This window comes from Artemia franciscana, chromosome 14 (genome assembly GCF_032884065.1).
Source record: "Artemia franciscana chromosome 14, ASM3288406v1, whole genome shotgun sequence".
NCBI lineage: Eukaryota > Metazoa > Arthropoda > Branchiopoda > Anostraca > Artemiidae > Artemia > Artemia franciscana.
In genome coordinates, this window is record NC_088876.1 from 2,087,407 (window position 1) to 2,103,605 (window position 16,199).

Below are 16,199 nucleotides of genomic sequence, written 5' to 3' on the forward strand. Positions count from 1 at the left end.
CCCCCCCCTTGTATACATAATAGTTTCTGTTTATTAAAGTTTTAATGCTGCTCATTACTTTGAGCTGAAATTTTTTATTTTATTTAATTTCTGATTGTTTTTAAAATAATGCATGTTTTTAAAAGTATATATATATATATATATATATATATATATATATATATATATATATATATATATATATATATATATATATATATATATATTTGCATAAAAAAAAGGTAAAGGATGTGGTATTAGACTCTACTGTCCTAACCAATGCTGCTTATTTCCATATCATGGACTTTCAGCCAGGAAGTGAAATGGGAAGCTGGGGTCAGCCACCCTGTGCTATAGCATACCCTTTGTGTTTACCTTTCTCAGATTTCTCCAGGTACTACTTTGAAGCTGGGTTGAATCTGGTTAAGCTTAAAGAGCCATGTCGCCAGCCCTTGTTCCAAAACGAATAATCAGCAACAACAGGACCAAACACCCTGTCTTGACAGACATAGGATTTCAAATTTCCTGGGCTCCTTAAACAATAGTAGGGAAAGGAAAGTAATCTACCCTAGTGTGTATGCATAATAGAGGCAGCTCTTCAATTTTTTTTAGCATAGGCTGCAACTCATCGTCTTGAGGTTGATAAAATCTTTGGATGCTAACTGAGAACACATATGGATGCATAACAATACAGATTTATTTATGCACATATTTATGAAGACAAATTTATATACATGTAAATGTACATATATATATGTGTAGATACATGTATATATGCACATGTATCTGGTCATTACAGAGAATTTAGACCATTTCCCCCAAAGGATGTGAAAAAGGTGCATTTTTTTCAATTTTTATCCAGGCCATTGATCAATCTTCATATTTTTCCTTGTGTGCATAAATGCTAGACAGCTCTTTTTCAGGAAAGGGTAGTGGGAGAGGGGGATGTGTGCAAGCTACTTGAAGTAGCATTTGTGAAGAGATCTACTTTGCCTTATCAATTGATAGTTTTCTGATCAGTTCTGTCAATTAGTTTCATCTGGGCATAGACACTGCCCCCCCCCAAAAAAAAAATCAAACAGGGTGGCTGACCAATTTTTGTCTATATGTGCACATGAGAGGGTATTAGGACCCTCCTCCTCAAAAATATATAATAGAAAGATCGGGTGTGTCCTATTTTCAGTCATTGCAATGTTCTTCTGTAAATGATACCTAAAAAAATTGTTTGAACTTTAAATGAAGATTGCTTAATTTACTATCAACTAAGTTCAGAAAAGATTTACCATTGTTAAGATTAGAGGGTAAGAGCCCATCCCCCCTCGAAAAACCTGATACCCATGTCTTGTAAAATTTTGGATGTTGGTATGTTGATTTGCTCCTAAAACTAAAGATGGATATATCCTCATTGTGTATTGTGATAGCATTTGATTCATTGGTCTGTTTCGTTTTTAGTGTGGAGAACAAAAAGAAGAAAGAAAAAGCCCTAGCAGAAGAACCAAAAGTGAAGAAGAGATCTTCTTTTGCTTCACCAAAATTAGATGCTTCTAAGTTAGTATACAAGCTTCTGATATATAACATATTTCTCAGTGTTGTAAGTTATTTGGAGTAGAATCTGTCTGGATAGGCATTATAAATAATTTATATTTATAATTTATTTTATCATATATAATACAATTTATATATGATTTATTACTTAGAATTTGTATAGTAATTTTAGGTATTATCTGTTTAGTTTGTTTGCCTGTTTAGGTCATTAAGTAAAAAATCAAATTTTGTTGTCAATACTTTGTTACAGCTAAGGAGATGGCTATTGGACGTTTTAAGGGTGGGTAAGTATGGCCTTGCTGTGAATCATCAGCACCAAGAGTTGTTAGTCTTGAGTAGTTATACGTCCTCAGATGCTACTGAATAGTTGTAACGTTTCAATATTCAACAATGGCCACTGTGGCACCAATACATGAAAATTTAGGGGGGGTGGTGTAAGATTTTTTTTTGATTTGATCATGGAGATAAAAAAAAAGAACAACATTAAATGAGTACACCTAAAATAGGGGGAAATCAACAAATTTGCTATTTAGAGGAATCCAAATCCAGATTCTTTACATCCTCTTTTTTGATGGCCATGATAATTGGATCACTGATCATTTTGATCACTGATCACTGATTTTGTCATTTCCAATGGTCTATTGCAGGTACATCTTCACATGCCCTAGTGTTGAAAAGAATCATTAATTACTGGCATTGGCCACAGGCAAATCAACAAATAGCTACATCAGTTTCAGCCAATAGCCGGTGTAGAATAGGCAGTTAAGGCATTGGATAAAATTAAGATCCATTTCTAAAATACCACTTTTTAAAAGTTGCAACTTTGTAAGAAAAAGATGGGATTCTACAGCATAGCCATTAAAATTGATCCCTTAGTAATGATAAACATCCCCCTCCACTCTGGAAAATTCGACAAAATTTGAACTTGAGGGGTCAAAAGCATATAAAGTATCTATCATAGCCATATTTTGCATGAAATGTTCGTCTATCCTAATTAGCCTGTGAAACGGTTTAATACCTCTAAGCACAAAAGTCTACCAGTTTGTGATTTTACTAGCTGACTGACATTAGTATTTACCAGTTGTTGAGTCTGAAAAAAAGTCCTTGAGATGAATGGAAATGGCTCTAATTCTCTTACTACTTCTACTCTAAAAAAGTCCTTGAGATCAATGGTAATGGCTATCCTTTTTTTTTTACTATTTCTACTCTTAAGAAGTCCCTGAAATGAATAGAAATGGCTCTACTTCTCTTACTTAGAGCACTGGTTTTAGATTGTGGAGATTTCTATTCCTTGACATCAGATAAAACCAAGAATTCGGATATATCTTTGCTCAAGCTATTCCATTTGTTTGTCAATTTTTATGACACTTGGTATTAACCAAATAACATATAGCAATCACGAATTCTGTCGGTCTGTCTGTCTGTCCTGGTTTTGCTAGTTTAGGCACTTCCAGATAAGCTAGGACAAGGCGTATCCGGGACCAGACTAGATTAAATTAGAAATAGTCGTTTCCCCGATTCGACCATCTGGGGGGGATGGTTAATTTGGAAAAATTAGAAAAAAATGAGGTATTGTTAACTTACGAACGTGTGATCGGATCTTAATGAAATTTGATATTTAGAAGGATATCGTGTCTCAGAGCTTTTGTTTCAAATCTCGACCGGATCTGGTGACATTGGGAGGAGTTGTAGGGGGGAACCTCAAATCTTGGAAAACGCTTAGAGTGGAGAGATCGTGATGAAACTTGATGGGAAGAATAAGCGCGAGTTCTAGATACTTGAATGACATAATTGGAGTGGATCCGTTTTTTTTGGGGAGTTGGGGTGGTGGTGGTGTTAATTTGGAAAAATTAGAAAAATCAGCTATTTTTAACCTAAGAATGGGTGACCAGGTCTTAATGAAATTTGTTATAGAAGGAACTCATGTCTCAGAGCTCTTGTTTAAAATTCTGACCAGATCTGGTGACATTGGGGGGAGTTGGCAGGGGAAACCGAAATCTTGGAAAACGCTTAGAGTTTAGAGATTGGGATGAAACTTGGTGGGTAGAATAAAAAAAATGTTGTAGATATGGGATTGACGTAATCGGACTGGATCCACTCTCTTTGGGGGAGGTAGGGGGGATCCAGTGCTTTGGCGAGTTTTGCGCTTCTGGACGTGCTAGGATGATCAAAATTGGTAGGCATGTCAGACCTGCACAAATTGACTTGATAAAGTCGTTTTCCTCGATTTGACCATCTGGGGGGCTGAAGAGAGAGGAAAAATTAGAAAAAAAGAGATATTTTTAACTTGCAAGTTGGTGATCGGATCTTAATGGATTTTGGTATTTAGAAGGACCTCATGTCTCAGATTTCTTATTTTAAATCCCGACCGGCATTAAGCCTCTGTTTTTCCTCTTAAATCAATCTATTGATTCTTAATATTTTGCTAGAGCTCATGCCATATGAGTCCTTGGCTCTTCCAGCCTTGTCACAAGTGCCATATGAGCTCTTGGCTCTTGTTAGCTTTTGGAGTGTATTTTATATCCAAGAAACCAATGCAAGTACCTTATAAATTAAAAAGTTTTGCAATTGAAGTTGCTTGGATAATTTTTTTTTTATAATGACTAAGTCTTTTTCCATTGTGTGCAAAGCTGAGAAGCTGAGACAAAAAATGCCGCGTTGATTTTGTACAGTAGTCTTTTTGCTTTACCTGCTGTCTTGCTGTCAGAATTATCAAAGACAGCGACTAGTACTGCAAAAAAATCAGAATAATCTGGCCTTTACATTGTAAAATAGAGCAGACTATGTAAAACCAGTGATCTTAACGGCCTGCTCAATTTCCAAGATCTTTTGCCTACTAAGATTCAAGTTGAATGTTGCTGCATGATATATAAATATGTAAAGTCTTTGCACCACAGAGAACAATTCTGAAAGCTTGCTGGTTTTTTTTAGGAATTCAGTCAAAATCTAGTTTAATCTGTGAGTATGACAGTGTACATAACTGCATAAGGCACCTTCTCCCTATGCTTTTCTTGAACGCCATTAAATTCCCCAGTTATGAAAGATACGCCATCATAACATTGGGTAATACACAACATAAAATCTACAGTAAGATTCTCTTTAGTTTTACAAGTAAAAGTGGATAAACTTTCAGCATTCAATTTTTGCATCAGATAGCAGCCAATGGGTCGCTCTAGTAATTTTTCACTTTGTATACACTTGGGATCACTAATTATTCTTTTCTTCTTGAGATTCACTTGGGATCACTAATTATTCTTTTCTTCTTGAGATTCACTTGGGATCACAAATTATTCTTTTCTCAAGATGTCATTTGTCTCCTTGACAAGAATAGTGAACGAATTTGCTGATTTCACTTTCAAATGATTTGGCACAAAACTTTTCCTGTCATGTTATCTCTCAAGAATAAGTGCTGTAACTTGACCTTCACTTTTGTTGCCTTTGGATATTCTCTCCATCAGGTCAACAAAATTACCCTGACTTGCGGTTCTTTCTTATTCGTCAATACCCCTCAAAGAAAGACCCTGACGGAAATGAAAGCAAATAGCGTTAAAAATGTACCTTGCGTCATCTCTGTTTTTCTTGAACCTGTTGAGATCTAATGTGGATTAAGGTATTTGCTATAGATCTCGAAGTGTCAGTAATAATTATCTTTCATTCTGTCAATGCTGACATATAATATTGGTATCTTTCTGACCCATCAAATTGGTTTAACAGAGCAAAATTGTGCCGTACAACCTCAATGACAGCCCTTTTTCCAGTAGTTTCTCCAGCCCTTAGAACCTCAATGATAGCCCTTTTCCCAAGGGTTTCTCTAGCCCTTAGAGCCCAAATTAAAAATGGCGGCAAGCAAAACTAAACACAAAATTTTTCGAGTATTTAATACATCTATAAGTCTTAAAGTAATGCAATCCGAGATGTCTTCCGTTAGAAGTGGAAGCTGGCTATCTCTCAGAATAAGTTGAGTTAGTTATCCGTGATGTGGCCTAGTGATACCTTAAAATGGTTTTGACTGCTGCTGGAAGCCGTAATGGGTTCAGGAATGCATCCCTGAACTATTCTATTACTTATCTTCTTATCTGTTGTCAAAATAAAATTATAATCTAATTATAATTAAACTAATCTATTAGTTCTTTCCAATTGTGAAATTTTGATTTCGTCCTTCAATGACAGTCCTTTTCCAGCAGTTTCTCCAGCCCTTAGAACCTCAATGATAGCCCCTTTTCCAGGAGTTTATCCAGCCCTTAGAGCCCCAATTAAAAATGGCGGCAAGCAAAACTAAACACAAAATTTTTGGAGTACTTAATAAATCCATAAGTCTTAAAGTAATGCAAACCGAATTACCTTGCGTTGGAAGCGGAAGCTTGCTATCTCTCAAGAATAAGTTGAGCTAGTTATCCGTGATATGGCCTAGAGATACCTGAAAATGTTTTTGACTGCTGCTGGAACCCGTAAGGGTTCAGGGATGCATCCCTGAACTAGTCTATTACTTATCTTCTTATCTCTTGTCAAAATAAAATTATAATCTAATTATAATTAAAATAATCTATTAGTTCTTTCCAATTGTGAAATTCTGACTCAATGACATTCCTTTTCCAGCAGTTTCTCCAGCCCTTAGAACCTCAATGATAGCCCCCTTTCCAGGAGTTTATCCAGCCCTTAGAGCCCCAATTAAAAATGGCGGCAAGCAAAACTAAACACAAAATTTTTGGAGTACTTAATAAATCCATAAGTCTTAAAGTAATGCAAACTGAATTACCTTGCGTTGGAAGCGGAAGCTTGCTATCTCTCAAGAATAAGTTGATCTAGTTATCCGTGATATGGCCTAGAGATACCTGAAAATGTTTTTGACTGCTGCTGGAACCCGTAATGGGTTCAGGGATGCATCCCTGAACTAGTCTATTACTTATCTTCTTATCTCTTGTCAAAATAAAATTATAATCTAATTATAATTAAACTAATCTATTAGTTCTTTCCAATTGTGAAATTTTGACTCAATGACAGTACTTTTCCAGCAGTTTCTCCAGCCCTTAGAACCTCAATGATAGCCCCTTTTCCAGGAGTTTATCCAGCCCTTAGAGCTCCAATTAAAAATGGCGGCAAGCAAAACTAAACACAAAATTTCTGGAGTACTTAATAAATCTATAAGTCTTAAAGTAATGCAAACCGAATTACCTTGCGTTGGAAGCGGAAGCTTGCTATCTCTCAAGAATAAGTTGAGCTAGTTATCCGAGATGTGGCCTAGAGATACCTAAAAATATTTTTGACTGCTACTGGAACCCGTAATGGGTTCAGGGATGCAGACTAAACAGTTTAGTTACCTGGATCATTTATTGTCCTACTTGTTTCTGAGAGACACACAAGTAGGGGAATCAATTTCCAATAATCAGCGTTTCAAAGATGACATTATTGCCAGTTTTTTTCACTAATGGTTCTTCTTCTTTTCGCATTTTCATTTCAAAAAAGGCCAAATTTTGTGGTCACTTTTTTTCATACTTTGTTTACGCAGCACACTTGTCTCGTAACAACAAGAGAGATAAACTGACCAGCAAACGCTTGGCTTTTGACTGAACCCTACTCAAAGATCTCATTTCCGGTTTAGAAAAGGCTAAATATTTCAAAACATGCTTTTTATGAGCAGATCAGACGGGACACTTCAAAACCGAACCGTCGAAAAGTAACAATCTATTTGATAGCTGTGAAAGAACGAAGCACAGTATGACTAGCACAAATGGCCTTTATTGTCCTTACAAATACTACGTCCCAATTCATTAGGATACACTAGTGTGAAGTACTCACACAGGAAAAATAGAAATTTCAAATCTCCTATTTAGAAATATCGCTATCTAGTGTGTAATTTAGCCGAAATAGACTTGATTAGCGGACCGCTTAGTCAATCAAAAAACAACACTGTAGCTCGGGTATACTGTAGTTCGGGTATACTGTAGCTCGGGTATACTGTAGCTCGGGTATACTGTAGTTCGGGTATCCAGCAGATATAAGATATGCCTAGAGAAAATAGACAAGAGGAGATGATGCAGGGGTTTAAATTTAATAAGTACGGCTGGATTGTAATTTTTTTTGCCAAACCCTTATTCTTTTACCAAGCAAAATATTTAAACAAGTATACATTATTATATATGTAAACACTTATTTTATGTGTGATTTATTTGAAATATTCCACAAGCCTTCTCTTGTTGGCTAAACTTTGTAGACTTTATTGAAAAAGTTAAACAAAGTTCAAATTTTTGCCAACAGTAATGAAGTCAAGAAAAATGTTAAAGATAAAGGCGGTTAAAAAACGTAATGAGAACGGTGATATTTACCCACATCTCTATTTTTCTTTCGTTTGTTTAAAATTGAAAAGTAATATGGCCTATGAAATTATTTCCTTGGAAATTCTGAGAAAGACTATGTTTCATGTTAAACAAAGCACAGTACAAAATAATTGGAAAACAAATGTTACTGACATCTTTACTATATATTGTAGTAAGAAGTCCTAACTATGACATCTTCTTTCTGATTCCCAAACCCTTTTAAGCACTTTTATAAATATTTTTTGGTGGGGAGGGAAGGTCTAAAAATTAAGCTTAGGTCACTGCTATTTCACGAGAAAGATATATAAATAACAGTTCGAACAATCAAAAATATACCGGATATTTTGATCACATGCACAGTAATCGTCGCATATATGGGAAAAAGATCTTTAGTAAAATAGTCCGAAAACTGACAGAAAAAAAACTATGGGAAACACTTGCTTTGCTATTCTTATTTGGTGACATTCGGTCAGGTAAAAATATTTAAATATAAAAGTTTAATAAAAAAAAAACTTAACTCTATTTGCAGCTACAAATCGTTTGTGGGAAGCACGCCTCACAAATTTGGTGTTTTAGCCAAAATAGTCAAGCATATGCAAAAGAGACATCTAGAAGGAGAAGACCACCCCCTAACTCTTGACGAAATATTAGATGAGACGACTCAGCTGGATGTAAGCAGCAGTACAAAAACAGTTAGTAGTTCTTCTTTATTTCCCTTCTTTTTGATGAAAATACCGTCTCTTCGTTTTTCTTCTTCTTCTGTAACCCTTTAGGTCTCAAAAAGGGTTCCCGCAAGAAATGCAATGGTTAAAATCAGAAATCAGGTGACCTAGTTCTCCAATTTATTTAAATGTTGGTTCGTTTGTTTGAGTGAATGAAATTTTTCTGCTATTCCTCAGTTGTTCGTTAGTATCCGCCGATGGCAGTTCATGTTTGTTTGGATTTTGTGTAAATCGCGGATATTGGCGAATAACTCACTTTAATGTTGTTAGGTATTTGATTTTAATTCTTGTAATTTTGGGTCTTTTACTGAATTTTATTTATCCTTAATTTTTGGCCTTTTTTTCATTGGTTTTGCTGTACTTTCCATGTTTGTTTTTTGGTTGTTGCTTTTTCCTTGATTATATTATTTCATTCGCGTTGAAGAAGAGAGGCGGTTGTTCTCTCGAAATATTCGCTTTCTATGTTTTCGTCAGTATTTTCGTTTGGCCCTTAAAAACCCCATTTTTATCGTTTTCTTTCTTTATATCTTCTTCTGTTCTTCTTTTTAAAGAAGAATAAGCAAAGTCAGATGGTGTTTTTTTGATGAGATTTATTTCTCATCATAGCATTTGATTGCTATGACGTCTTTGGCTGTAAATCATAATTGCTAAATGAATCAAAATTGATAAACCAATATTACTTATAACGCTGAAAATTTGGTCGCAGGCAATACTGCACCCCCAGTTGCTGGTTAAAATGGCGTCGAGACCTTGAGCATTCGTATACTACTTTTATTCCTAAATGAACGTTTCAAGAAATAATTGTGATCTGATTTTCTTCTTGCAATAGAAGTAGTAAATAATATTCTTTTCTCTTTATCGAATAAGAATATTCCTTTTTTTCTTGCTTCCTTTCTTCTTCTTCTTTGGAAGAGGAATTATTATTGTCAGTCGTAAGTTTTATTTCACTAGAAACCGTAAGAATTGTTGTTTTCGCTTTCTTTTTGAAGAAGAATTATTTATTTTCTGCTCTTCCTTTCTTCCTCTTTCTTCTCAAAATATGATTTTTACTTTTTTATGTTTATTTTTAAAATAAATAGTTAGTTGTTGTCGTTCATTTCACTTACATACTTTTAAAAGCTTGGACTCCAATTTTCCGATATTGCTATTACTTCTTTAATTTTACTTATTGCTTTTTCTTTTTTTAGCTTTTTTCTTTTCTTAGCTTTTTTCTTTTTTTTCTGTTTCTTTTATCTTTTTTGATTGTAACAAATAAATTAGATTTGCCATGGTTTAAGTATAAGAACCTAAGAATATGATTTTAACTCTTAACAAAGATGCTTTGATTCATAGTTAGTGGGGTAACTGGTTTGGGTGCCGCCTGGGGTAGACAATTAGTTGGGTTGGAGGTGCGTGAATTGGTATATTGATTAGTGTCAGATTTGAAGTGCAGGTGATAGATTAACAGAAATGAAAGTGACCATTCCTGATTTGGCTTCAAATTGCAATTCTTTCTCACTCTTCTTCAGCGTGAACAAAATAATATAATCACGGAAAAAGCAATAAACAAAAACTAACGCAGAAAGTACAACAAAACCAATTAAAAAGCAATGAAAAAAACGCGCAAAAAATTAAAGATAAATAAAATTCAATAATAAGACAAAAAATTATAAAAATTAAAATCAAATACCTAACAACAGTAAAGTAAGTTATTCGCCATTATCCGCGATTTGCGAAAATCCAAACAAATATGAACTGCCATCGGCGGATACTAACGAACTCTGAGAAATAAAAGAAAAACTCATTCACACAAACAAATGAAATGAAAATGAAATGAAATGAAACGAAAGTGATCATTCCTGATTTGGCTTCAAATTGCCATTCTGTCTCACTCGACAATATTTTCTTTAAAACCCCTTTTTAAAATTCTGGTCACTATGTGCCGTGGTTCACTCTTTATTAGGTTATAGCTGTCACTGCTGAGATTTTCATGGACCTTCTGCTCTTTTCTTCTCCGTATCGGCCCCCGAGTGCCGCCTGGCGTGGTCTGTAACCCCTAGTTACGCTTCTGTTCATAGTTTATGACGATCCAAGAAGTATATGTTATTGTACATGTATTAGAGACTTTGATGTTTACAACTTCATTGTAAGCGTATCACCATCTAACTTTTTAATTAACTTAAAGTAGATATCGCTAGTGAACAATCCGGCAAAAATCTTTTAAATATCGAATTTCTATATGAAGTGGTAGCGAACCTCTTTTATTGTCTTGATTAGTGTTGGTAGATTGTGAACAGAAAAAAAATTCAAACCTTTTTTTTTGAAGATTATTTATTTCTTCTTTTTATAGTGAAAAAATGATAAGTTTTTGTGCTATCATTTGTTGAATATTTTTATCTTAAATGATGGTTAGGAGATAAAGCCATGTGGCTCAAAAGCCATATGTGACTTAAGAGTTAAATATAATGTAGTATTTTTTTTTCAGTGAAGTCATAAATATCTGAATATAAGATAAGGTTGATGGAATAGTAGTATTCTGGAAACAGTTGAATTTCTTACATTTGAAATATTTTTCTGATCGTTTTTTTTTCTCAAATATCATATCGAATATCAAATATCATCAAGATTATTATCAGTTAGTTGACTTCATGTCCTTAATAAGATTCACTTGCAAGCTGGACCCCTTAGGAGCAATCACTATAGTATGGCAATACATATTGTTTCATGTACCAATCAAGTAAAAATAAACACCACCTGGAAAATGGATGCTATACACCCCCCTCCTTCTTCCAGTAGACATAACGGGAAAGTTGTAGGATACTAATCTAAAGTAAATTGGCAACGACAAATTAAACAGCAATAACTTCTAAATAACACGAAACTACACATTAAAAGCGTCTAAATAAAAAGGCGTATTTACTAATGCACTCTTAAAAATTTGGACACTCTCTGCCTCGACAACCTCCAAAGGCAAACCATCCATGGTCCAGCAACTCTACTAACAAAAGATAATTGACCAATTTTTTTCGGTGGTTTTGGGGGATATAATTTGTAATCATGCTGACGAGTCGACTGGCTAAATTTGAAAAATAAATTTGGATCAACATCATCCACTCCTTTAAGTATACGAAACACATTTACAAGGTCACTACGATGTCTACGAAACTTCAACGACGGCAGTTGAAGCCTAAAAAGTCTCTGCGGATATGGAAGGCGCTGAAAATATGGGACCAACCTATTGGCCCTTTCCTGAACCTTTTCTACCCTATGCTCATCCGTTAGAATTAATGGAAACCAAACCGAATTTTGTTGTATTTGCAGAAAAATGATAACTTATTTGGCCAAATAAACATGGGGTATTTAAATCAAACTTTTGGCTCAAGTATTTTAAAACTGAAACAGTTTTTTGAAATGATAATTTAGTTAGATAGAATAAACTGTAACTAGGTGGTAAAATTCTTTTCGACAATGTTTTTATTAGTATAAATTATGCGTAGATTAAAAATATACGATTAAAAGTTAATTAATTGTTAATATTAATTAATAATTAATATTAATTAAAATTGATATTAGTTAAAATTAATTAATATTACTTAAAATTAATTAATAATTAAAATTAATGAAAAATTAATCGATTAAATATTAAAAATATACGACCCATAAAAAGATGCTAAGGTAATGGCTTTTTTAGCTTCCTGCAGGTGAATATAATTAAAATTTTGAATAGTGAAATATATATTAAATATCAGAAAGAGGGCACAAGGATTGTGAAATGCCTAGGTGGGGCATGACGCAAATTTGGTTGAGAATTACTGTCCTTGATTCCCAACGTGGGAAGCAGGCCCCACTGTTGGGGCAGGATAATATTTTGGCGGGTCATGGGCAAGACGTGTACCCTTTGGCTGACTATGCTTTAATTATGAAAAAAAATCATGTGAATAAAGTCAAACTCAAATATGTTTAAAGAGCGAAAATGCACAATAGTATTTCGATTACGTTATACATTGTATAAAAGATCTTGTATCCACTTTTTGTTAGCGTTAATTATGCCTAGAGGAGGACCCAAAAAAGGAACCAAGATAATGGCCTTTTTAGCTTTCTTCAGGTGAATACACGTAAAATTTTCAACGACCAAACGACCCAAAAAAGGAACCAAGATAATGGCCTTTTTAGCTTTCTTCAGGTGAATACACGTAAAATTTTCAACGACCAAACGACCCAAAAAAGGAACCAAGATAATGGCCTTTTTAGCTTTCTTTAGGTGAATACACGTAAAATTTTCAACGACCAAACGACCCAAAAAAGGAACCAAGATAATGGCCTTTTTAGCTTTCTTCAGGTGAATACACGTAAAATTTTCAACGACCAAACGACCCAAAAAAGGAACCAAGATAATGGCCTTTTTAGTTTTCTTCAGGTGAATGCACGTAAAATTTTCAACGACCAAACGACCCAAAAAAGGAACCAAGATAATGGCCTTTTTAGTTTTCTTCAGGTGAATACACGTAAAATTTTCAACGACCAAACGACCCAAAAAAGGAACCAAAATAATGGCCTTTTTAGCTTTCTTCAGGTGAATACACGTAAAATTTTCAACGACCAAACGACCCAAAAAAGGAACCAAGATAATGGCCTTTTTAGCTTTCTTCAGGTGAATACACGTAAAATTTTCAACGACCAAACGACCCAAAAAAGGAACCAAGAAAGCCTTTTTAGCTTTCTTCAGGTGAATTACACGTAAAGTTTTGAATAACAGAATTTGAAAACCATGAGAAAGGCATTAAACTTTTAGAAATACCTAGGTGAGGCATGGTTCAAAATTGTTTGGGAACCACTTCTCTAGAATATAGTCAGCCATAAGTTTCAGGTCCTATACATGACCCGCCAAAATATTGCCAAGCCCTGCCGGTGGGGCCTTTGCCCTACATTGGGAATCAAGGTTCTAAATGGTTGACTAACCATATTAATCTAAATTTCATTCTAGCCCAAAAAGGATGGATAGAATCATATATTTGGTACACTTTATTGTTTGATATACAATCAGTCAAACGGATCCCAAGACCATTCTTAGACAATTCCTTTTTAAAAAATTTGACAGATCTTCCAAAGCATGTCAAAGTGCCTATGTATCCTTCAGCCTTTCGGTAGCTTTCTGGTAAGAGGTAAACTAGTGTATAAAAAACTTAATACCAGGATACAGACATACAAAAAAATAACGTTTTAGGAGCTCAAAAGTAATTCTTGAATTTTCTGTCTTTTGTAAATGCACCTTTTCTAGAAAATGAGAGGGAGATGGCAAAGCTTTTTTTTTATCTTGTTGAACACGAAGATATACTAGTAAACCCATGTAATTAGTAGAATACGCTTCAGGGTCACCAATTACGGGGTAAACCACCCCCCCCCACTCGAGTCTTTGACAAGTACCTTCTTATTTCTATTGAAAGCTGTTTTCTATTTGATTATTGATAACTTGTTATTTTACTACCCCTCCCTAGATCCTTGCCCCCCAACATATTCGTGAGTCGGATCTACTGGTGTGCCTTCCTGGAATCGGTAACATATTTGTTTTGCACACAGCAATCTAGTTTAATATGGCACAGAAGACAGAGGCTCAATTTGCTGTGGTGCAAGGAGGCAACTGTCCCCTCTATTAAGGCCCTAGTTTGCCCTTCGGACACCAGTTTGCCCCCCCCCACCTCTGCCTGAAATTTAGTTTCTTCAATTATCTTGTCATAACTAGGATAAGCCCGCATAATTCAAGCATCCAGAGAAGCTGGTCAGTTTTCTTTAAGACATCTTTACCTTTATAGTACTATATGACTCATTTATCAGTTTTCACTGCCATTTTCACTTGATTTGCAAAAACTGACTTGAGCTTTGCCCCCCATCCCCAGGATTACTCCCCCCCACAAAATTGTGCCTCTCCCAGAAGACATTCCCTTTACAAAACTAAAGAAGATTTCTAATGGTTATTCTGGTCAACTCGTAGACACTACGCTTGCCTAGAATTTGTCACAAATTCGGTTTGTATATAGAACTTTAGCTTAAAGTAACCCAACAGAGTGAACTTTCACCCCCTGCTTTACATTTCTTCCAAACAAATGACGGAGGGATTGGAATATGCTTATTTAAAATTATTGAGCATGAAAATTGTTTAGTCGTTCAGCAATGTAAATAGTAGACATTATGCTTTCCGTAATACAAATAGTAGGTTAAAAGACAGCATTTTTATAACTCTTAAGAAGCTCTCTATTTTTGCTGTTGTTGACAAAGAGCACTTTTAGAAAAACGGGGGATTGGAGAAGCCTCTATCTTAACTCAAGAAACATAGATACGAAAGTAGTCCATTGACACAACAAGTTCAGTTTCAGTTCAGTTCATTCGGATTTATTAAAAAAAAAATACAACAGTCATAACATACATAATCTCTCATCTCTATACAAAAAATGCATGCTGAGTCCCTTATCACCTCAAAAATAAATACGCACTATGGCTTTCCCTCCACTTCTCGATACAACCACGGCCCCTACCAAAAAACATCCCAACAAGTCCCCACCTCTTCATCCAGGAGCAAACCACTCAAATCCCCAAACAAAAAAACTCAATAATGAGTAAAATCACTTTTCTATTTAGATTCTTTATTGAAATTAAGCTAATTCAAAACAAGAAAATTTCTTATTCTCTTGAGACCCAAGGGAGTATCCTGTCTACAGGAGAGTAGAAATCATACTCTCCTGGAATTTGTTATGCATTTTGCACTCAAAAGTGAGTATGAATTCGATCTTACATATATGTAAAATATATTATTAAATTTCCAGTGGTTGGCGAACACAGCTCTTCCAGAAAATCCAAAAATAGAAACTACAGATGAGAATACGTATATGTACAAACCCGTTTACAAGATCAGAGATAAAAGATCCTTTTTGAAGCTCTTGAGAACTTACGATTTAAAAGGCCTTGGGGGCGTCTCACTAAAGGATATACAGGAATCACTGCCAAACTCTGAAAAGATCCTAAAGGTGAGTAGCCTAATTTTCCAATTAACTAATTTTTCAGATAAAAGATTAGAGATAAAAGATCCTTTTTGAAGCTCTTGAGAACTTACGATTTAAAAGGTCTTGGGGGTGTCTCACTAAAGGGATCCAGGAATCACTGCCAAACTCTGAAAAGATCTTAAAGGTGAGTAGCCTAATTTTCCAATTAACTAATTTTAATCACTTTTAATTGAACAGTTTAATCCTTTTCATTTAACTAATTTTCAATTAGTCATATTCATGTACGACTTCTGATATTTAGGTTAAAGGTTTGACGGATTCTTCTTGAGAAGGGTAGGTGGCTGATGCCACTAAATATTATTGTAATCAAAATTTCATTCCATTTTTGGAAATTTCATCTCCAGATTTCAGTTTTTTTGCAGATTTTTCAAATTTCATCTACAAGGCGAGTAGCTTATTCTCGAAAGAGTTTTTAACTTTTGAACCGTTTACTATGTTTCGAAGCCATTGTTGAAGAACTTAGAAAAATATGAATGTTTTTTAGGTAAAAACATCTACAAACTTTTTATTAATCATCTGTATATCAGTCGTTTTCGTAAACCGTCAAACATTAACATCCGTGAGAATGAAACACCAAACATAAAATGTTAAGTTATTTTCTGTGT

At 34.7% G+C, this 16,199-nt stretch overlaps 1 protein-coding gene across 1 annotated transcript in view; it reads left to right on the top strand.

Moving 5' to 3' along the window:
- The window catches only part of LOC136035172 (transcription initiation factor IIE subunit beta-like), a 32,399-nt gene that overhangs the window by 4,632 nt on the left and 11,568 nt on the right, over nucleotides 1-16,199 (top strand). The window contains exons 2-4 of the mRNA XM_065716744.1: nucleotides 1,432-1,527; nucleotides 8,368-8,530; nucleotides 15,358-15,558. Of these exons, the coding sequence (XP_065572816.1) occupies nucleotides 1,432-1,527; nucleotides 8,368-8,530; nucleotides 15,358-15,558 (460 nt within the window). The remainder of the gene's footprint in view (nucleotides 1-1,431; nucleotides 1,528-8,367; nucleotides 8,531-15,357; nucleotides 15,559-16,199) is intronic.